This window comes from Plectropomus leopardus, chromosome 17 (genome assembly GCF_008729295.1).
Source record: "Plectropomus leopardus isolate mb chromosome 17, YSFRI_Pleo_2.0, whole genome shotgun sequence".
Lineage (NCBI taxonomy): Eukaryota > Metazoa > Chordata > Actinopteri > Perciformes > Serranidae > Plectropomus > Plectropomus leopardus.
The window spans coordinates 25,353,353-25,377,733 of record NC_056479.1 but is presented as its reverse complement, the minus strand read 5'-3'; the positions used below and the strand labels follow the sequence as shown (position 1 = coordinate 25,377,733).

At 39.1% G+C, this 24,381-nt stretch overlaps 1 protein-coding gene across 5 annotated transcripts in view; it reads left to right on the top strand.

Annotated features, from left to right (window-relative positions):
- Window positions 1-742: 742 nt before the first annotated feature.
- Window positions 743-24,381, top strand: part of LOC121956816 (myocardin-related transcription factor A-like) — a 43,531-nt gene continuing 19,892 nt past the window's right edge. For 2 of the 5 annotated variants that reach the window (XM_042505212.1, XM_042505208.1), the window contains exons 1-5: window positions 743-919; window positions 1,052-1,145; window positions 2,534-2,595; window positions 3,882-4,053; window positions 19,102-19,167. In XM_042505212.1, coding sequence (XP_042361146.1) covers window positions 3,915-4,053; window positions 19,102-19,167 — 205 coding nt within the window. In that variant the 5' untranslated portion in view covers window positions 743-919; window positions 1,052-1,145; window positions 2,534-2,595; window positions 3,882-3,914. Of the gene's footprint in view, window positions 920-1,051; window positions 1,146-2,533; window positions 2,596-3,881; window positions 4,054-11,437; window positions 11,515-19,101; window positions 19,168-24,381 lie in introns of those variants that run through there. The other 3 variants (XM_042505210.1, XM_042505209.1, XM_042505211.1) reach the window with 3 other exon arrangements.

Here is a 24,381-nt window from a genome sequence, read left to right as displayed (position 1 = left end):
TTGAACACATTTTCTTTTTTCTTTTTTTTTTTGCATTTTAATACAGTTTTGAAGTTCATGTTGACAAGGAAAAACTATTAATTTCATTATTAGACTGCAAGCAGTCCTATATCATTTTTATTTTATTTGATCAAAAATTGCATGGCACTAGCATAAAATGGGCAAGGGGAGACTCACTGATACCATAGAACCCATTTTCATTCAAATAAATAAAGTACAGTCCCTTAGATTAATTATCAGGCCTACTATTATAAAGTATTACAAGACATTATTAATAACAGGCTTTATAAACCCACACTTTACTGCCACTGCTGAAGTATTTAGAATATGAGGAAACAACGTGGTTTGACATATCCCATTGAATTTCTCAGTAGCAACGTGTGTGTACCATGATATGCACGATATGAGGGGACAATCAGGCTTAAAACAATTTAAAATTACACAAGAACTCTTTATTATTATTAATTTATTACAAAATATATTATTGTAAAAAAAAAAAGTCAGTGTTTTCGAGAATATACCGGGATAGGTCTTTCCAAAATCTGCAAGCAACAGTGCTAAATATCTTTGCTAAGTTACAAACTAAATGTCATAAAGGTGAATGTTTGTCAGGACAGGTGCGTGTGACGTGAACCTTTCACTCTCGAGCCAAGAGGCGCGCGGCAGCAGAGAGGTGCCACTCCCACAGACATAAAATGGACACTTTATATTTGTGTGTCCACTTCTTTTATATCATCAAGTAGGTCTTAATGAGACAAACAAATAAGACAGGTTGTGTGGTCGGTCTGGACCCTCGTTTAGGGGACTTTGTCGCGGCTCGCGCTCGGTTTAGTGTCCTCCAGGAAGTCTCAAAGATGCTGCGTTTCACACAGAGACACAAAAACACCGGAGGTTGGACGGTTTTCCTCTCGAAACTCTTGTAAGCGATATTTTTGAAACATTTCTTTCCTAATATGGTAACAGTAAGACTTGTATTTTGAAAGTTTGAGCAGGGAATTATGTTTTTGTCATCCTGGTTGATTTCACAATGTGTATCGCACGAACTTGTCAGCCTGTCCGGACAACCCAAACACTCTGCTCGTCTTTTGTTTGTCTCCATTTGAGCTGACAGCAGCATGGACACCGGGGACAAAGATAATACCAAGGTACGTCTCTACAACAGAGCAGACTCAAACTCATGTTGACAGCTGCAGCTGCGTTGATTTAACTGATACCCAGGGTTTCCCAAATACTTGCATCAGGCTTAATTCATTCAAAAGGTCACTATTTAACAACACTGTGTCCCATATGGAGGACATTTATTATTTCGTTTAGTAGCAAAAGTGCAGTTTAAAGATACAATGTGCAGGATTTAGGGGGATTTATCAGTATCTAGCAATGAGGATTGCAAATTGCAACCAAAGTCAAAGTCAAAGTCAGCTTTATTGTCAATTCTGCAGTATGTACAAGACAAACAGAGGATTGAAATTGTGTTACTCTCAACTCTCTGTGACAGAGAGTAGACATAAATATATATATATTTAAAAAGAGATAAATAAAAACTGTACAATACAAACAATGACACATTAAAAAATAGACAAGGCAAAGTTATAGTAGTGCAAATGTATATGGTAGTGCAAGAAGAAAGAAAGAAATTAGCTTATTGACTGGTGGTGATTAAAGTGTCTGTGTGTTGTACCAGCTGAAACCCACCATTTAATATTCCTTTCACAGTTCAGGAGGTTTTCAAACACACACACACACACACACACACACACACACACACACACACACATATGCTGTACTATAGTGATGAATTCCACTTTTCTGCACTTCACTTTATGACTTTAGGCCCATAAGCAGTGACATACATGCTTGCTGTGCTTGCTCAGGTTGTCCAGCAGTTAATCTGTTGCCATTGACTTGGTGATGTTTAAATGCTGCCGCTGACTGTGTTTGATAAAGTTGGCTGAATCTGATTGTACAGATCTTCTGTGCTGCCTGGATGGAGATGTGTCTGAAGCTTCCATGTTTCAGTATATGTAGCTTCTTTGCAGCAACATTTATATCTGAGGAAAGGTCCATTGTCATGGCTACTGATGAGTCTGGATAGGCACGGATGTAAACTTTGCAGCGGCATACATCCATGAGGTGGTAACTCTAGTTTTTAAATACTCCACCTGTTTCCACAGCGACTTGTTCTCAGATTGTCTCTGCCTCTGTCCTGGTGTAGAGCTTCTTTAACGTTTTCCTCCTGATAGGCTGCTGCTCTGCACTTCGGAGGTGAGCTTTCAGAAACTAAAGAGGTTAGAGTGACGTTTTCTTTCCTCCGGGCCCCTTGTCGTGGTCCAGGTGGATGGACTCTCCCTGTAAGCCGAATTATTGTTGCAGTACATCAGGTTAAACCTTTGAACATACAGTTGATTAATCATCTTCATCGCCACTGACATGTTACATTTTATGTGCCTGCATTGTACGCTATACATAAATTGAACAACAGTTCCTTTTTCATTTGTCATATATTCCGTTTTTTTTCCTCTCACTTTGTTTTCAGTATAAGTGGATCCAGTGAGAAGGAAACCTGCAGGTGCTGCTTTAACAGGAAACAAAGAGCAGGTATGTTTATCTGCTGCTTTCTACTTGTCAGTCTTCATTTTTCCATTGATAATCCGCAAAAGGCGGCTGCTCAGACAATAATTATGAATTTTAACTCGCCTAAATCATGATGGATTTCCACTATACTCATCTCAAGAGTAATTTACACATGCAGTTAACTTGTGAGGCCGTTCCTCTGCTTTTTGAGCACCTGCTTTACTATTCGTGATACTGTGGAAAACCAGGTCAAGTCTGAGTTGACATAAATGCAACTGTTTGAATAGCCTGCGCTCAATTCGTTGTTTACATTCCAGCACAAACACACTGGGTGTATTCTGGAGCTAAAATTAAGCCGCTGTCACTTCTGTCTTACTGCTTAGTCTCTCATTACAGTAGATGCATCTCGGAGCGTGACGGGCAAGTCTTTGTGATGAGTCTCTGTCTGTGTCAACAAGGTCATCTGCCATGAAATCAAACCCATGTGTCAGGCTGTGGCATTGTTTATATTACTTTGAGTAAGGGTTTCAAATGATTTGCAGAGCTGCTTTTGGTGGGCTGAAAGTAACAGCTGCACCGCTTTGATGGCACAAGGCGGGTTTCCATTAACCTTCAAATTGTGCAAATTGAAACTGCGAATATAAAAAAAATGAGGCGGTATTCCAGGCAAATCGAAAAGGCCATATTTCGTAAAACTGCAAAGGTATCGTTCAATGTAAAAAGAATCTGACCTTAAAATATCGGCTGCAGCACAACCATAGTTAAAATGTTATACATGGCCTCTTAGACATTTTCTGTGTGTGTGTGTGTGTGTGTGCGTGCGTGTATTTGGTCATCCGGGTTACCTTTCCTCGCTGAGTGGCCAGAGGCTGATTATGTAATGTGTTGCCACAGAGAGTGTTTTTTTTTTTTTTTTTTTAACACAGCAGCTCATTGGCCCTGCTGTTCAGCAGCTCTCCCAGTTTATGGTGAGTTGCCATAACAACGTGAGTGGCCAACCCATTGTCAATGCTGGGTGTCTGTTACCTCTGTTATGTCTTCACTGTTAACTACAGGCTCATATAACCAGAAATGAGTCATTTACAGAGAGAGAGTTGGAGGGAAAGAGAGACGGTGGCGTGTGTGACGGGTGTAAAACAGGGGAGCATGGAGGGAGAGATACAGACAGAATATATAAATTAAAAGAGGCTTTATGCTGTGAGGCAGCACAGTATTTTTAGGTGTTTGTGGTACATGCGGCTCTGAAACTTGGTCTGAGACTTTGTTTACACCATCCCAAGTGTGTGTCTATGTGCTTCTTCACTTCCTAGGTCTGTCTGCCTCACTCTGGATCCCTGGTAACCATGGAGACCAAGTTTGGGGAGAGACCAGATGCAGGTGCCCTCATCCGCAGCCCTCAGAGTGAAGCTGTGGCCAATGAGCTGCAAGAGTTGTCCCTTCAGCCCGCCCCCACCCTGCCGCCTGTCAGAAAGAGGAAGGAAGGTAAGTGACAGCTTTTACACTCAAACTGAAGCTCATGCAAAGACATGTTGGTAAAAGTTTCCAAAACTCATTGATCCCATTTTTTTTACATTTGTCTATTGAACACAACTAGGGGCTGTTTTGTGTGTTTAACTGTTTAAAGATACAAAGAATCAAAGAGAGAAAGGGTGTTTGTGTGCAGGGGGTTTTTCCAGTATGTGTGGAGCTGCTCGCTGCTGCTAGAGTTTACATTTCAGACATACTAGGTCTCCCGTCCCATTACCTCATTATAAACAGCAAGTGCTGTCTTCCAAATGTACACACACAGGAGTGGGCTTACTTAAACACACACACACAGACACAGACTCTCAAACTAGAGAAAAACATTGTTTACATTTGTATCTCAGTGAAGTGCACTTCTTAAAAAGAGGCCTAAACACTAAAGTTGACCTTAAACTTGAGCTAAACAATAAGACGTGGGTGAGCAAGTATAAATATGCACTCATTAGAGTGGAAGATACTTTTTCTGTCCTCTCAAGCAGGCTGCGGAGGACAGTCTTTATTTTAAAACTGGATTTAGATGTAAGGACTAAAGCCTGTTTGTAGCTGGTAAAAAAGTACACCCGTTTTTCGAGTAACTCGATGGATAAATGTTTCAGTGTGGGTCCACTTTGTTTTTTTCTTATGTCCTCAAGGATGCACATGCATGAATTTATTCACATATGTATAAATCCTTGTTTTTTTTGCACTGACTTGTAGCTTTTGCTTGACTTGCTTAAAGGGATAATTTGGGATTTTTGAACTGGGGCTGTATGAGATACTTATGTATAGTCAGTATATTACATACAGTAGCTGGTGGTCATCCTGGTCCTGGTTTGTAGAAACAGATGGGGCGCAAACTATATGCTATTGATTAGATTTCACATTCATTTTTTAACCACCCATTAATTGATCATTAACCAATTAATTGCTATCATCCTGTTAGGTGTAAATTATTTTCCAGTGAATGGACAAAGTTTTATCCACAAGGAAAATGTTCCTCTGTCTTTTCTTCTCTTTTCTTTAGAAAGTCGCAGCACGTGTATCGTTATTTTGCTTTTGTGTTTCAGTTCTGCGATGTGAATATATATGCTGCAGTAAGTAAACAGCTGATGCAGTGATCGGAAACATGTGGGCGCACCAGTCAGACAGGGTTGCCTCTATTTTAAAGTGGTGCATGTCCCCGCCTTCTGGCCAATACAAGTATTACATCCAGTATTTTTGTAAAGCCGAATAAATGCGATTCCATAGATTGAGAACAGAATACAATATGATGGGCTCAAGTAAGATTTTAGTCCTTTACAAATCCTGTTAATCAACCCTGAATAACTCTTGTGCATGTGGTAGTGTGTTTGTGTGAAAGGTGTGTGCAACCCTAAACCCAGTGTGCACAGATAAAGAGGCTCTGGATATAGCGATGAGGCCAGCTGGTCCTGCTATTTAAACCAGTTGGAGTGAGTACAGAGGTTAAGAGCAAAGAGAGATGTAATATCAGAGGAGGGTTGGTTGCACGGTGGTGTGGGGTGATTTGAAGTGAACAAACTTTATTGGCTGAGGAAACAGGGAAACTGTGGGGTCAGGAGAACTCAGGAGGAACAAAATAGAGTATAAGGTCAAAAGAAGGGTTTATAGGTGAGCTGAAGGAGGGAAGGTGAAACTTTAAGGAATACCTCAATCCCCAAATGACCATTTGTATATCAAATACTTATGTTAAATTTCTAAAGAAAGCTTTGTTTTTCTCAAATGCCTCCACAGTGAATGAAAAATCCCAAAACTGAGAAAGTTCTTAATGAATTTAAGTCAAAGGAGTCCACGTTAAAACTATATCAAAACATCTGTTTACAATCTCCTAACACAACTTGTGCAATATAATCCAAGTCTTTGTTATCCATTCGAATGCTCAGTATTTCCCAAACAAACTTTTTGACGGGAAACTGTCCTCATGGTAAAAGATATGCTCTCTTCAAAGACAGACTCCATTAACAAATACTGTCATTTTAACCCTCTGAAACCTTAGCAAATTGTTTTGATTTTTTTCAAACACACGGGGAGAGGAAAATGAGCTACTTAACATGAAATGACCCAGAAATGAGTTACAGTTCTTATTTTCAGGTAAGAAAATTACCTGAAAATAAGAAAAAAAGTCCTAAAAAGTGCTGAAAAATGTATTTATTTTATGTTTATTTTTTTTGTAACATATTTTTAAATATACTGTTGTTTATTAAATAGCAGTGATGTGTAGATGATGTAGAAACCTCCGCTGACACCGACTTGGTTGCATAAGAATAAGTTTATTACAACGAAGTTCAGCATCCACCAGGCACCATGGTCTGCCTGTGAGAGGATTCAGGACCAATACGAATCTCTCTGTCTTACAGCTCATGCAAGTCTCTTATATAGGTTCAGACATCAATACATTCTTCAGTAAAACAACTCTTCACCTGCTGTAATCAATCACAAGACCCCACAAATATATCCTTTTTTGGAGGGAGCCTCATTCCATGTTATTCTTAACCTGGCTCCAGTATTCTTCACACTGGACTCCCAGGCCTGACCATCCCTAGACCTCTGACCTCAAGGTCTCTTTGTGCCTGACCAAATAAATTCAAGAAATGGACCATAATAATACACCTCAATGCAATTACTATAATGTGTAAAAAATATATTATAATGACTATTCAGTGTGGAAGAAAAGATGGAAAACAACTATGGACCTATGCTGTCACCCATACGGACATTTCATGAATCTTTTGGAGCTGTCAAAGTAGGGTCCCGTTATTTTTCATAGTTTGCAGGAAAAGTTAGATTAACCTAACTCATCCTGCTTTTAGTTTTCACACAGACTTCAGTTTGACTGACGTGGATCAATAGTTAACAACTACATTTTCATTTTAAAGGGAATTATTCCTTAATGGCCAGTTTGAAAGAAAGACAGACTCATATAAAGTAGAGCATTGGGAATAGAGCAGGTTGGAAAATGGATATCATTGAGTCAGCAGCTAATTAGAAAAAATACACTTTCTATACAGTTATAAACTTGTACTTTTTAAGATTTACAAAGAACTTTCTTAGATGAAAAATAGTCTTTCAGTGGAAGTCATAAGTCTCATTATTGGAGAATGTATGACAGTAACATGCATGACAACAGCACCGGGTGAGGAGGCGTTGAGTCGGAGTTAATTTGACACTTGTTTACAGCTTTGTCTTGTTTTAGGAGGAGCAAAGGCCACGAAACTGAAGATGAGGCTGACATGTAGCCTTAGATAACAGCGGAAAATATTAAAATGACAGTTATAGCCATAGTTTGGTTATCAGAAATTAAAATGTACAAGGAATAATTTGAATTCTTTCTTTTTTTTATTAAAAACTTATGCAGCTATTCGTGAGCATTTTTTTTTGAAAACCTAAAAAAGAATTAATTAATCTTTAAAACTGCTTCTCCAAAATAACCAGTTATTAAGTCCATGCTCTAAATATAACAAATATATAACAAACTGGATCCAGCTTCCGTTAAGCATTAGCGTAATGTCTTGAAGCCTGTATAACTATTCCTCAGCGCACTGCAGCCTCAGAGCGCTGCTTTAATTTCCTGTTTTACAGAGCAGGGGGCTGTTGGGGATCTCTCTGAAGTACTGAGTCAGGTTTTTAATGAATACACACTCTGACACATTTGTGTGCAGCATCTACTTTTGGCAATGACCTCTGACCCCTCGTCTCATCATTTCCTCTCGGTGACATAACGGCAGAATAGATTGAATAGATCCATGGTCGACCTTCCCCAGAGATGTCAGTGAGACACTGATGAACACATAGGTAGGATTTCTGCAGGGTGAAGAGGTCAGAGCGAGGGTCAAGCAGAAAACACGTCTGAATTTAAATGTTTGTTCATAAGGATCTGTTTTTTACACCGTTCATTGATCAAAAGGAACATGGTCGATTGCTTTGTAGACATCTTAAACAGGATTTTTTTTATCAAGCATGCCCTCTAGAAAAGCCAGTGTCGGTTTGTTAATCAGCCACCTCTTTGGTCCAGACTAGAATTTGTGCTTTACGATTACCACAAGCTAACACAACGAAAGTAATCTAATCACTACTCTTATTTTGCCGTTGTGCAGAAGCCCTGCAGCAGCCGTTAACATCTGACATGACGTTAATCTCACACTGATGGAAAAATGTCTCAAATGTTGTTAAACCAGTAAATAACCATCGGGTATGATGATATTTTACACACGTTACCCGTTTTAAATAGTTATATTAGCAGTAAAGTTGCTATGATTGGACAAAATCGCAAGGTCGTGCAGAATTCACAGGGATTGGCTGAATTTTTGTTACATTTTTGTGATCACAAAATCCTTCGAAAGACTATAATACTTAGGCCTACTACTTTCTTTACAATGAGATGTACAGTCTAATTAAACAACGCTGCTTCTTATTTTTTGTTTATGCAGTAATTAATTGAGAATTAAAAGGCAATTTTGTACAAATAAAAACGGAAACCAGTTACAGAGAGGTTAAAGAGGTTAAAGAGGTTAAAGTTTGCATACCAAAGTTTGCAGAAATTCATAAATCTGCGATGTAGTTGTTGTGGTATTCTTGAGCATTTAATACAAACGCCTGTCAACTGTATGTGAAAGCATGTTATTGCTTTCTGCACAGTCAATTCTGTTCATGTCTCTCTGAATGTGTAGCATTCAGGAAGTGCCTGGCCCCTTTTTGTCATAAAGCATCTTTAGCTCACATCTTAAGACGTCTCCTCCTTCTTCCTCCACAGCTTGAAAACTTCTGCTATATAGCAGAGATATTCAAGTACTTAGAGGAACTACTCCCCTCACCTTCAAACGACCTCAGTAACCCTACCTCTCCAAACCGCTGCTTTGAGATCGTTTTCAGTATATTAATAAACAGCGATTAAAATCTTTCTCCACTGACAGAGCAGCATCGAGCTCTGTGTGTGGGAGAGAACGATAGAGAGAGACAGAGATTTACAGTCCACTCAGAGCCCTGAGCAATTTGTTGGCTTTTATCTCAGCATTTATGACTGATAGGAGCACACGATTTATGGAGACTGAACTGAGTAAGACACAAACAAAAGTGTGCGAACACATCTTTAGACACTTTTTTACCTTTACATAAATTACATGTTAGTCAGATTTGAACACATACATGTAGATACACTCTTTCTGAGAACACACACTTACACACATGCACGCAAACACACCCAGCAAAGCGGGATTATCCCTGCCGGCGTTTTGGTTGGGGCCTTATCTGAAGTAATGGCGGATCAGAGTCCTGATTCGTTTTCCCCTCTCTTGTCAGACTGAGGAGTTCTTCGCCTGGGGACTCCACATCTCGCATATTAACACGCTCTGATACAAAAATGCACCCGCAGACACTTCATCCTGCATATTTAACATGTGCACACAAATACGCATCATCGGATCACTTAACAGTCCTTTATGCCTGCAATCATTTCTTTGTTTTTGAAGCACCGCCGCCGACGCCTAATTTGTTTCATCTACATAATGCGAACATGACAAGCGGCATTGGTTCATTGTGATGCTAAGCGACAGATGAGAAGGGAGCGCTTCGGTTTTTCACCTTGAAAGGGCCCTCACTCACCTTTTAATGTCATGTCATATTCTCTGATGTCACCTGGGACAGAGCCTTAATAATGGGGATGAATGAAACTGTCGATGGGAGGGAACAGGTGTTTTATACTGACAGGCAGACAGGGAGGGGAAAAGCTGAAAGAGAGATAAAGGCATGTAGGTATACGCTTTATTGACCTGCTGAACTACAGAGTTAGAGTTTGCAGTTATATATTTTCTTCTTTTTTGTCCATGTAAAATCCAAATCCTGTGTAGAAGTAATTTGCAGGCCTGTAATGTTGGCTTCAAAGAAAGATTTACAAGAGATAAGGCTCTTAATGCTGAATCTCATTATGTTTGTCTTTGAAAACCATTTTGCTGTTACTTTTTTACTGGGGGTGTTTGCTTGAAGGGCTGTTTGCACTCACATTTCCTGACTTTCTGGCTCTCGGCGTCTAGCAGAATATTACATTGTCTTTTTAGAAAGCCATGGCTGATCAAAAGTTATTGTTAATGGAGATGGGATATTTTAAAACCGGGATTTTAGACATTGAGATTCATTCTTTTTCTTTAAAAAAGTCATGTAATGTCAACCCTGCTGTAAAGAGCATGCATATATGGGACTTTCTTTACATATGTATGTTTTACTGTATAAAGATTACGAGAAGAGTGGGCTTTAAAGCAGCAAGCATGAAGCTCAGTGTTTTGCTTCAGTTTTTTCTGTTGTAGAACTGCAGATTGAGGCTGTGGTAATCTGCCTTTCAGATGGTATGACAATCTCAGGTGTTGCCGGTGTCCTCTTCGGTATTAAACTGTAAAAGAGAAGTTCCCAAATAGACTTCCTTGAACACAGTAAGCAGAAAATGGCAAACACACAAGTCTTAAGTGGGCAGAAAGACAGTCAAACAAACAAGTAGACAGAAAAGATCCATGCAGATTGGCAGCAGGTGTCATGGTGTTTTGTGTGTTTAATGAATTTTAAGGCCTGAGGGCTAACGGCAGAGAGGCACTCACACAGGTGCATATCAGCGACACCACACAGAGCTCAGATCAGAAGTGCTAAGTGAGAGGAATCAACAGGGCTCCGCTCTGAACGTATGTGTATTAGTGTGCGTGCTCGTGTGCGCCTGTTTGTGTCTGTCAGCGGCTGAGTGACTGAGTACAGCAACAGCTGGGACAGACTGCTTGATCACAGATTCCTCGACATTTGACACACACACACACACACACGCACACACGCACACACACAGAGCACAAACATGCATCTCAGTCAGTCCTGTAGCTGCAGCAAACACAGCAGAAGCTCTTGTAAAGCTGTGGTACAGTAGCTTTGTATTTATACACACCTTTTTTTTTATTTCAACACTGTGATACATCAGGTTTTACAGGTCACTGCCAGCGTTTTCACTGAATATAATCAAGGACTTTTTTTTTGCAAAAGACTTTCTGATGAGGAGGAGGAATCTCTTTTGATAGTCTTTGATCTCAGAAACTTTGCACAACCCTTTTTTTTTTATACTTTGCTTTGAAGAATATTCTTTCTTTTCACTCATAACAACTGTAACCAGCAACTTGGCAACCATCAAAGAGGATTACGTTGTTCTTTTTTTTGCGGATGTACAGACTTTCAGACAAATCCATCACCTGGACTCAGCTGTAGCCCACTTCCTGCTTCTTTTCTTTTAGCCTGAAACTCGTTCTGAGTAATTTCTAAGTTTGATGGCCATGCTGGAGCACCTGCCTTGTGTCCGCATTGACCCTGCCCCGCTCAGGCCTTCGCCACTCAGAGGGAACATGACTGAGAGAGCCCTACGGGTTGAGTTAGAGCGCCGGGCCTGTCAGAGCCTAAGAAAAGGTGGGATACCTGTTGTGGGTCATGCTGCTAGTGCACATTCAAGATTTATATGGTCTAACTTGCAACACATGCAATGCTTTTCAACTGTATGGAGCTTGTTGGGTTTATGCTCTGACTGCACTTTTGGCAGCCCAGTCTCCAGAAGAAATGTCGCTATTATACATTTCTGCAAACCATAAATACATTATATTTGTACATTTCATACGTTTCATGTCAACGTTTCTAAAATGACATATGTATGTCTGTATGAGCTGTAAATGAGCTGACTTTATCATCAGTAAGTGGAAGTAGATGGTGGATGGTGTGTCACCTGGACGAGATGCCTGCCAATCTGCAGACTGCTGCACAAGACCAACAACAGAACCAGCTCTATCTTATTGAGTCATTGCTGTTTTTTCTACTTTACTGTGTTTTGCATTGTATCCTCCAAACATGGGTGATTTGTTGCACCCAGTCTGTGTTTTTCCAGGTGCTTTAAAGCACCAAACGTGGGTGTTTTGTTGCACCCTGTCTGTGTTTGTTCAGGTGCTTTTTAGGCTCCAAACGTGGGTTTATTAAAGCGACACATCTGTGTTTTATCGTCGGCTTTTTAGGCTCCAAACATGGGTCATTTGTAGCACCCAGTCTGTACTTTTCAAGTGGCTTTTAGGCTCCAAATGTGGGTGTTTTGTAGTATGCCAGCTGTGTTTCTCCAGCGGCTTTTTATGCTCCAAATTTGTCTGTTTTGAAGTGCCCCGTTAGTATTTTTCAATCAGCTTTCAACGCTCAAAACATGGATGCGGTGTAGCAATCCACCTGTGCTTTTTCAGATACTTTTAGGCTCTAAATATGTTTGTTTTGTAGCACCCTGCCTGTGTTTTTACACTGGTTCTTTGGGGAAATATGAGTGTTTTGTAGTGACCTGTTTATGTCTTGTAAGAGTCCAGATGTGAGTGGTGTGGAGTGAGCTGTCTGTATTTTTCTAGTGGCTTTTTAGGCTCCCAACGTGAGTGTCTTGTAGTGACCTATCTTTTTTTCAAGTGACCTTTAGGCTTTAAATGTGGGTGTTTTGTGGCAACAGCAGCTGGGTATTTTAAGGTTAAACATGATCTTGTTCTAACCATTACCGCGTTTTTGTGTCTTTACCACAGCATTGTTGAAACAGTCTCACTATTTCTGCTACATAACAACATGCAAATGTAACATGTTCTTGGTTTACAGAAACATACGATGTCAACATATTTTCTGGCCATCAGATTTGTGTTGGAGAACAAATGCTATAATTACCCAAAATGGAACTCAGGCAATTTTTGCAGGTTATAGTCGATTTAAAAAGCAGCATATTATAAACTGTGTTAGCCGTTTTAAGTGTACGGGCCTCCCTCAGAGTGCCTTCCAGGTTTATTTTCTGGGCCCAGGTGTTAAGTGGATCAAATACTCTACAAGTGGCAGGGTTACAGTTGAGGCTGAGCCAGCCCTGGCGCGGAGCACTTTGCCTTGAGCACATGAACTCAGCAACCTGTTGAGCAGTTTGGACAGATTTAGTAAAGGACAAACGCCACGAGACTTTTGGAGAAGTTTAAAGAGTAATGTCATGGATTGAGTCAACACCTAAAAATGCAGTTTAAGGTTCCTTTTTATTGTTATTGTTTTTTAAACTGACAATAAACTTGAAACTCCATTAGAGCAGTGGAAGTTTTGGTAGAGTTTTGGTTCGATTTTTGTAATGAAACAGGTGCTTGCTGAACAGGATTTTGATTGTTACAGATGTATGTTGCACTGTGTGATTTTCTGTGGATTGTGGCTGGACATATTTTCACACAGACACACATAGGCTTCATTACACTTTTGGGAATAATTAGAAAAACTGACAGAATTTTAAGCTCAGAGTTATTATTACAAATTGTCCCACTCTTCTCAACTATCTCTTCTCGTGTGTGTGTGTATGTGTGTGTGTTGGCAATTTACAGTAATGTTCCTTTTAATTTATCTGCCAGCCCAGAGGGATTGGGTTCCAAGCGGTTACAACATGGACACAAATAGAAAACTGAGTGAGAGGACAGAGATAGGGGCGGAGAGGAGGACCACAGGTTGGAGATAAAAACAGAGGGCACAAAGTACAGGAAGTGCCCCGCTGATGACAGAAACAGGCCGCTAAGGAAGTAAATTGAACTTATATAGAATTTAATTATGATTTTTTTATAATGATATTATGAATATAATCTACACGGGTCAGAAGAGTTTAACAAATTCAGTTGTCAAAAGAAATGTGCCTAAAATCGTTTCGAAGCAGTGATTTGCGAAATAATAATGATAGATGCAGTTCGTTGTGTCTGCAATATTTTGTCATGATTAGACAGTTGCCAAACTAAATAAGTCTGAGAAAAGTGCTTGCAGTTCGGCTGCAGATCATTTGGAGAATCCTTGTTTGAAGTTGCTTTTAAATCTCTCAAATCACAACAGAGCATTGGCATTCAGCCTAATTTGCGGTTGTATTTGTAAATTCAGAGTTAACGTACTTTTTTACGTACGTAAGTATGTAAGTTTTTTTTTACGTTATTTTATTTACCCTTTGCACAAGCAATCCAAGATTCCTCTTAATTGTAGCTTGTATAGACTGATGGTCACGTAGGAGTATTAAAATTGCTCTTGTCTGCATTAAAGGACATCATGTTTTATTGATTTATAGGAAATCATGTTTAACAACAGCAAAACTATAACTCACATCAGTTTCAAGCTCTCACAAAACTCCTAAGGTATAATCCAAGTCCTATTTATCCCGTTTTATGCTCAGTACTTCCCCAAAATTACCTCAAAAGACTTAGTATTGAAGTCTCAGGTAGCGCATTTTCAGTTCAGTTTTAAAAAGCAAGGTTTTAGAAAAAAAATGGATTTGTCTGGAAAGCACTGAGCATGCGACTGGATAAATGAGACTTGGATGACATTGCATGAGTTGTTTGTGAGTTTGTTAACAGATTGTTTGATATAGTTTTGCTGTTGTTAAATGTGGACCCTTATGACTTCAATTATTCTGTAGTTTTTAGTTTTTGGATTTTTCGTTCATCGTGGAGGCATGTTAGAAAAACAACAGTTTTCTTCACAAATTCAACGTAACGTGACTACTTGATACATATATGAACATTTTATGGTTGAACTATTCCTTTAAACTTGTTGAGTGAAGGTGCACTTGCTGTTATGTGGTGACATTTGAGCAATGAGCACACTTTCCCAGAATAGATTCTGTATCAGCACATTGCATCACTTGCCTGTCATCTCCTGGCACAAATCATCTGCCTCGAAAACAAGTGTTTTGTGTGTGTTTTGTGTGTGTGTGTGGTTGTGTATGTTGGGTGCAAAGTGTGCGTGGGTATGTTTTATGATTGTCTGTATATTCACACTACGCAGATAAACTGAGGAATTAAAAATTGAATGTTTATTTCTGCATGTTTATTATGCGCTCGTGTACATGTTTTGCATTGTTGTAATGAGTATTTGTGTTAGTGTTTGTTTTGTTGGTCTGGCCATGTTTGCCTGTAGGACCCAGTTAAATCTTGCGTGCTGCCGACAGGAGAAACTGCACCATTCTGCGTCAGTCGCATCCTCATCACAGAAATCAAAGGAAGAAGAATGCTTTTATCTTTGGCTGCTGTAGGACACACAGAGCGACTGTCTGCTGAGTCTGCCTGCAAAAGGCCACAGCGACAGAGCCTGCTCTCATTATTACCAAGCACTGCTGGAATGCCAGAAAACACACATCTTTTCTACTGCGTAAAAAAAACATACATTTAGACACAACAATGCGGAGTTTAGGGCATAAACAGCTATGTGGACTTTAGATAACTGAAAAAGAGGAGCAAAGAAAGGAAGTGCATGAGAAAGATAAGCTGTGGTTTGAGATTTTAGGTGCATGAAGGGGGAAATTAGTGAGGCTAGCTTTGTTAGTTGACCTGACTGACACTAGCAGAAAAGAAGAAAAGCATGTTTGGTATATGAGGAATAACGTCTCTTTGTATAGTGATGGAGAGAAGAGCAGGGATGTGAGCCAAAGGATGCAATAAGTAGATAAAAAGTTCAAAAGAATACGTTTGGGATTAAGTTTTTAGGCAGGTTCTGTACAAAATAATAGCGTCAGTCCTTCACGCAGTGCACAGTGCATTTTTATTGCGATTTGTTTAATATAATCTCAATTCTTGGACTCACTGGGCAATCAGTTTGCTTTCACCACCCCAAATGATGAGCCCACTGTATTATAACCTTCCTCTGCAGTTCCCCATAGCACTGCAGAGCTTTAAATTGAGCTCATTATTTTGGTTTTCCAGTGTGCAACTTTACTGTTTTGGTTCACTCTGACCGCTTTCATTATTGTTTTTGACCGAGCAGACAGCTGCTTTCAACGACAAAAAAAAAAAAAAAGCTCTGAAACCCACACACCATGTCCTGCAACAAACAGTCGACAAATTTAGCCGCTGAACATAGTGTAGCATTTAGCAGCTTCAGAACCAAATATTTCCCTTGGGAGTTGGTGGAGACAGAAACTGAGCCAAAAGGGGAGTGAATATTGGACGGAGATTCAGCAGGTGGCCAGAAACACAACTCCAAATGAATATTCATGGCGCTCCTAAGTGGCTAAAAAGGGTTTTACAGCACATTATGGAATCGCTGCCTAAAATGATAAGAATTTATTAATAGTTTTTTTGTATTTGTTTCATCTGTTGTCTTTTAAGAGTGTAGCTTTAGAACAATTTATTACCCATACATGTTATGGTGTGGCTTTACCTACATTTATTTACATCTATGAGTAGTTCCTGTGCTCATTCATAAAATGATTACAACAGTTTTTAAATTTTTTTTTGCTATATGAGGCCCTTTTCTGGCCTGCGGCCCTTCTTTTAAATGCAATTACCGCACACATCACATGGAATATTAATTTGTTGGTTTTACGAACTTAAAGCTGGAGAAACTTTTTTTCTCTCACCTCTGGCAAAGAGAGTAATTACATACACACTGAATGAGAGCTCTCTTCAAGTCTTGTTATTTTTTTTTTAACTCCCTCCTCTGAACAACAAGTTTCTTTGCTTTTTTGGACACTTCTAAGGATTTCTATAGATGTCGTAGTGTCTACCATACTCCTATCTGCTGCAACATCAGAATCAGAAATGTTTTATTGATCCCAGAGGGGAAATTGCGGTTCGTTAGTCGCTCTGATGCCAGCAGAGAGAATTATAGCAAGTAGAAATAAGCATCAACACCAGTATATAAGAATAATAAAAAGAAATACAGTAAGAGCAACAATTGGCACAGAATGAAAACATTTGGATCTATAAAAAGTAAGTAATTAAATATGCTCAGTATGTAAGTGTGTAAACATAAATGTAAAATACAATCCACTCTAATCTGTGAAAATTTAAATTCTAATCATCATTACGTCGCTGGTCTCGCCACCTTTCCTGTATTTATTTCAAACTGTCAACATGCATAGTGTCAGAAGAAGTCACATGCAGATGAAACATTGTAAAAATAAAAAAAAGCAAAATAAAAAGCAGTACAACAGTAAAAAAATCTAACCTAAAATAAATAAATTAATCTTGTGTCCCTCTTGTGTGCTTTGGCTGGTTGACATAAAACATCAACTTCAGTGTGCCTGCGCTTGAAAGTCACCACAGACATCAAAATCTCACATACTGAGAAATACAAAGAGGAAACATGTTGGCGATATTAATCAGCATTGTGTGAACTTGTTTCGCTCGGACTGGAATGTAACGAACGTTCATTGTAAAATGTAAAAGTCCTGCACTCTGACTTTAACCTGACTGCTGATCAAATGACCCCGTGTGGGATCTCAGCTTGTGGTGTAGAAACGCTGTGCTGAGGAAAGTTGAGCTACACTTTGAATGTCATCGGGGTGATTGGCTTCAGTCCAGAAGGGGCAGCAGTAAATTTCGACTTTATGGATTCGTCCTTTCAGATGAGCTCTGATCAAACTGAATGACGCAGCAGTGAGGGTTTGTGGGCACAATACGCGAGACTTAAAAACAGTATGTTCCTCACATCAGAGGAGGAAGAGAATTATGAAGAGGTTAATGAAATCAGGACCTGGTATGTAATTTAATATCAACATCGTATAGTTTATAGTGTACGCAAGGTCATGTGTTCTTGTTGCTGTAAGTTGCCACAACATATGACTTTGCAATACCTCAACCACAGATCTGCAGTGCTGAGGTGTGAGCTGATATCATAACTGCAGATAGTCAGGGTGTGGGGGAGAAAAGAGCCCTCAACCAAAAATGTTTCCAGATGCCATATTTTGTTACACTTTCATGCTGATTTCATGACCCAGATATCCAGCAGCTGCCGATCTGCAGAAGATCATTTCCTGACAATTTATATTTTCATTCTGGAAGTTCGGCCCTCAAACTTTTTGCTGATCATTTTTGCGCGGTTTGCTCAGAACGTGATGAGTCAGAACAAGTTTCATAGCTTATCTGAGTGTCTGAACATGAAGTCATGGCCCCAATATGCAAATTTTAATGATGGTTCAATGTTAACATTTAATGGTATCTAAGCCTTCATACACCTGAATAGGTGTATGAATCACACGCGTAGGTGAAATAATACAAAATATCAAAAGTCAGGATAAATTTAAGGTTCTGTATGTAACTTTTAGAAAATTCTTGTTATTCAGGACACTTTTCTTTGAGGCCGTTAGATGAACTGCAGTCAAAATCCCATCAAAGCGTGAGCAAGCACCTGGTCATCAGCCAAAAAAGTGACGTGACGTACAAAAGACTGATCGGCATCATGTTGATAAAATTTTGGAAAATAAATACAATCATATTTAGAATAACATTAGGCCAATGTAAGCAATGTTTCTTCATTTTTTTATATACCACTGAGCACTGCCTCCAATGCTGTATCCAGGTCTCTTAATACATCAGTAGTTGTTGTGGAGCTGAAGAGAATTAAAACACGCAGGAACACGCAAAACTTCATATCCTTCGGATTTTCCTGGAGAATTTGTCCCGAGTCCTTTACATAGAAAGCTATGCACAGGCTGTTATAGGCAATCCATTCACCCATCCACAATTAAACATGATTAATACATGTAAAAAATTGCATTTATGACCTTTAAGGTACATTAAACACATGTATGTAAACCTCTTTATCTGTGTTACACACCCCGCTTCTCTGCGGTGATGAGATGTGACACATGCAGCAGCAAAGTGTGTATGCTGCTATTTTATCAAATACTTGAAACAGGAAGCTGTTGGTGTGTCTGCGTGGTGGTTTTGGTGCGTATGTGTGTTCATGTTTGTGTTTCCTCTGCCTCTGTAGTGTGTGAAAACCTTTGCACGTCTTCTCGCAGAAGACCACAAATAATTAATTTTGATCATCAGCAGCAAACAGGATTAATAAAAACCTACACAGAAAGCATTCTTATTTAATGCTTCATGTTTGCTTTACTCGCACCAAAGTTGTGAGTAATGTCACTACCGTTGTGGTTTTCTGTGTCCGGGAAGTGAAGTAGAGATGATATATGGTTGGTTAGACGATGCTCTCTGATCACTCTGTAGTGAATGACTGTTTGTCTGTCTCTGTCTTTGTGTTCAGTTCTGCAGCTGAAGCTACAACAGAGAAGGTCCAGAGCAGAGTTAGTCAACCAAGGGATCATGCCGCGTAAGTAGATAACAATTATTAAAAAAAAGTTTGGTCCGTGTGCTGAAAAAGACTACATTCGCACTATTAGTTAATCACTATCTCAAACTATTAAGTGATTATTGAACTGCTGATGCAACTTTTAAAATCACGTTTAGTGTACGTTACTAGAAAACCCCAACTGTTTATTTATGGGTTATGTAAAGGTTTTCAGTGTTTTCTAATCAGTGTGATAATATAGTAGTACAAGCAAGCCTGTCGATAAACTTAACTATGACTGATTAGGATGTGGTTTAAGGAGTTTACTCCATTTTAAGATCATTTTTTTGCATCATGCAGCCACAGGGTTAAACTCTATATGGAAAAATATTATTGTATTGTTTGTTCTTAGGGAGGGATATGAAGAAAATATGCAGTTTGCAACAACATAGTTGAATATTGCAGATACTTAAGTGGTACTTCCTGCTGCTTTCTGCTAAAATACAACAAATTGCTTTTTGTTTAAAAAAAATAAAGTGACACAAAAGCAAAAGGAATTCTAGTTTAATTTTAAAGTGCAGTTTTTATTGACTTATTAACTTAAAAATCCCTGAGTGCAATACTGCAGTATTTTGCCATGTGTTTATGGCAATGACAATTAAAAAAAACTATATGTGCAGTCCTAATTGTTTAGCACATTAATGTCAAAAGATGGTATGATTATATGCAAAGTTTGCTTTTCCAACCTGTCACATACTGACTAGAGATTCAGTTGTCAGCAGTGATAATTTTTCTTGCTTATTAATCTGTTATTAAAAATGCCTGTAATTTCCAACAGCCCAAGAAGATGTATTCAAATAGCTTGTTTCATTCAATCAACAGTCCCATCTCCCAAGGGCATCCAGTTAACTATGACAAAGCAAACTTATCAAATCATCATGTTTAAGAAAAATGAGCAACATTTTTCATGATAAAGTGACAAAATAATTATACAGATTCATTTCCCTTTGATAAACTAGTTGATTACGCTGAAAACACACCAAGCAGCAGGGAAGTGCTGCTTACCACAATAATTGCATTTTTCTGCAGCCGGGAGGCGTGTTTATGTGTTTCTGTCAGGAAGAAATTATTCATAGGTCAACATATGATTGGAGTCGAGGACTCGCCCCTTAAATTTCAATTTAAACTATCTCCAACTATCCCCTGATCAGCCTTTTCTTACTGCACCTTATATTCATTGAATACACTCCCACAAAACTTTAACCTCATTCAAACTGCTGAGAGAATTCCAAGGTGTAACTGTTAATCTTATTAATGGCAATTGTCTGTTGATTGTTGATCTGTTTCTAAAATGATAAGGCTATGTATTCTTCTCGTATTGCTATTTGTTTTAAGTTGTGTTTGCAGTATGAACCTTGGCACAACTGAAAACAAGGGTTCTTCGTCAGTGTGTTTTCTGAGGGTTTAAATTGAATGAATGAATGAATGAATGAATGAATGAATGAATGAATGAACATTAAGTTCGGCTGAACTTCGCCGCCGACTCAAATGGCTGCATCTCACTGAGCTCGACGCAGCCATTGCAGATTTCCATAGACCTTCCATGACAGCAGTTTGCAGCTACTTCTAGGTGTGTGTTTGGTGTTAGATAAACGTAGAATATCACTTTATTTTCCACCAGAGTGGAAAATTGTCTTTGTCTCACCAAAACATTAAAAGCAGCAGAAAAGCATGGAATACAACAACAACACATTTTTTGATATAGGACCTTTGACAGCAATAAAATTCACAAAGTGTATCACAGAATACAATAAAACACGCAGTCAATAAAAACAAAGGCTATTCCAGAATAAAAACAAAAGCAAGAAAAAAAAGTCCCAAAAATGGTACCTGTCTTATAACACAAGTAATATACAGAACAAATGTGGCAAGATGGGGAAAAAACACATAAATTCATCATTTCCAGCCTAATGCAAGTAGACTAAATACTAGAAGCACCTATCATCACAATGAAACACAATTTAACATTATCTGATATGACAAATAAGTTTAATCAGCGCCTGTATTTACAGTTTGAACAAAAAAATGAACATTCTTCCTAAAGGTAGGATTTATTTCTGAGCTCTTTTATTAAACTGCATTAGTTTTTAGCTGAGTGTATCTAACAAAACAATCAACTGACTATCTGTTCCTTTTTATAAAAGTAACTTAGTTTATTGCTGAAGTTTTTCCATTCAATCACTGCCTGTGAGAATCTGTCTTGTAGCTTTAGCTTCATTTTTTGTTATGCAGCAGTTCTCTGAAGTGATTTAGGTTGTGGTTAAGACTTTGCCATCATCTCCTGGCAGACAGCAGTTTCAGTCTTCACTGAAAGGTGAATCAATGTCAACTTCAACTGCTGTCATGAACATCCGTTCACTGCCTTTTATCTGATTGAGAAATTTTCCCTTGCGCCATCACGCTCAAAATGTTTAGATACTTTAGCTTATATACTCCTGGCTCCTCTTTCAGATCCTTTCAGTGCATGTTTCTGTTGTCTGAAGTAAACAGCTGTTTTCAGTAAATACGCTGAGAAGAACAAGAACATCTTGTTCTGATATTAAAAAACATCAGGAACATACATTTCTATATTAGAATTACCTAAATGTCCAGCAGATCAATGCAAATGATCATATTGCGTTTTAAGCTTGCAGCAGCTCTTATAAGTACACAAGTACAGCTTATTTTGACAAATATTGAAGTTCATCCTCTGTCTTTGACATTTAATCTGCCCCAAGTTTCTACTGTGTACAAATGTCTCTCGGTTCCTTTGATCGCCATCTCACACATTGCCACACAGGAAGTGTATTGTGCTGTGAGTCTATTCTGCTAGTATTTCCTCTTATCTGGTGAGTGCTTGAATTAGCTGCTTGTAAACTATTTTACGTATTCACCTTGCTGTTGCAGGAGTATATTCTGCTCTGCATCACAAAAAACACACAATTTCCCCTTTACTATAGAAAGCCATTAAAATACAATAACCAGTTGTTATCTTTGTGGACAGAGCAATAATAATGAGCACGGCTCAGGGCTCATCTGATGGAGAGCTGCTTTAAAATGGAAAGAATTTAAATTTACCATTGTTACAAATGAGGGGACAAACTGTGCTGTTGAGTTTCTTATTGTCTGTCGAGTGAGCGTATATAAGTGTCTGTAAGAGAGAGAAACAATCAGGCTGTAAACAGGCCGAGTGTGACCAAAAAAGTTGGTTTTTCACATCTCTCGTCTGTCTTCACACGTTTCTTTGTAAAAAAAAACCAAAAAAAACCCAGTGGGGACAAGGATCAAACTGTTTTGTACAATTATTCTCAGCTAATAAACCCACGCTTTTTAATAGGGGTCGACAGATTATTGGGGCCGATATTCGGCATTTTCTCAATTATTTGTATCGGTTTTTAATGAGCACCGCTAAAAATAATTTATGAAAAAGTGTGCGTATTCCAACAACACCAGGGAAGGCAATCTGCAATACATGCAAAGTAAGTGTCAGCATGGGAGGAACTTTTATTTTGTAAACTTGCAACTTGACTGGTGCACAGAGGCATACAACCACATATCTGGTTTTCTTTATTTTTTTTACAAAGTAGTTTGATCTACTTTTTCTAAGTAGCTTTAGTTAACCAAACTAGATTTCTTTCTGGGATAGCTTTGTTTTAGTGCTAGTGTTGCTTTCAAATTAGCTTCCCTGGCAGCGGAGACATGGTACGACAATGGACGAGACAATGTTGTCCTATGTTGTGTTGTCATTGACCAAAGGTTTGAATACCACTCGACCATGTTTAGAAATGGTTAAGTTCAGGTATGGCTTTTCACTGTAAGCACATGGCAGAACAATTAACCACTGACATTTCAGCTACCTTCCTTTGTCACCTGACCTTTATCATTATTGTCCCTGGAGTCTCACGTGGAGACAGAGGACCGTTAGAAGAGCCACAATATACACTGCAGATCACGTCTGTGTTGCTCTGCTTCTCTTCTCATTGACAGTCCACATGCTTACAATCTGCCCTTCTTCCCCAAATACCCTCATCTCTTATCTCAATCCTTCAGTCAGTTTCATAAAACATTAGATTGGAGCTCAGAGGAAGCCGTCCTCTCTTGTTCTGGGTCAATAGTCTTCACCAAGAGCCACTTGGCCTCTCGTAGTGCTGGTTCTCCTTCTCATTGTGCTCACCTTCTGTAGTCTATCTCTTTATCACTGTCTCTCTATCCACCCCTCAAACACCCAAAAACAATTATTCAAACGCCCTCTTTGTGTAGAGAAAACTTTCCTCTGTAAGCTGTGGGGCTGTGGAGTGTGTGTTCATTTGACTCAGTGCTATAATAAGCCCCAAGTGTGATACCCTCCCCAGTACGTTATTTATACACTTCTCAGATGTATAAAAATGTCTCTCAGTTCGTGCTCATCTACACGTGTTTATCGGGTTAGTTGAGCTAAAACTTTATGCGCTGTTGAGGCCTTTTCCAAATATTTGTTGGTGAGAGCAATAAGAAGAGCAGAGGTCGGGAGCGTTGTTGTCATTCAGTGTACCTCTGGAGACGTTTCAGCCCCCAGATTAAAATGCAGAGTGAGCGCTCCTTGCTTACACACTGCTCTGCTCTCTGGTACAGGCAGCTGGAATTTAGCAAACATTAGCCAGTGTTTGCCCTCGTGCTGCTGCTTGTTACATTATGGTGCGTTCAAGGTATATTCAGTAAAAATGACAACTGCATGAAAAACAAAGATAAAGTTCTCATGATATGTTCCATGTAATCTTGTAAAAATAAGTTTTTGGTGAGAAACTTGAATAAATACAGCTTTTTAAAGGAGAAATGTGTTAATGTTTTCACAGCAGTACAACATAAATCCCAGCGCTGCTCTCCGTGGTGGGGTTTAGTATACAGGAGCGGTACATTCGGGTGACTAGGGTGTCCTTGCCCATTTTTGAGATGTTTTTTCACATCCCAGAAAGGAGGCACCCAAGCCAAAATTGGGGGGTTTCATTCCTCTTTAAACCACAAGCCATGTGGTTAACACATAAGAAAAAACAAAGCAGCGATCAGCAGCAGACTAAACATAAAAACAGAAACGCCCTCAGAGGAGCCGATGCTCCTCCATGTTCTCAAAGTTTAAAGACCAGGAATGCTGGTTAGCTTTAGCAGGGCGGCGAGAAACCATGATGCAGCCACTCATGCACATAATAGGGTCTTTTCTCTCTGACCTCATCCCACCACTCT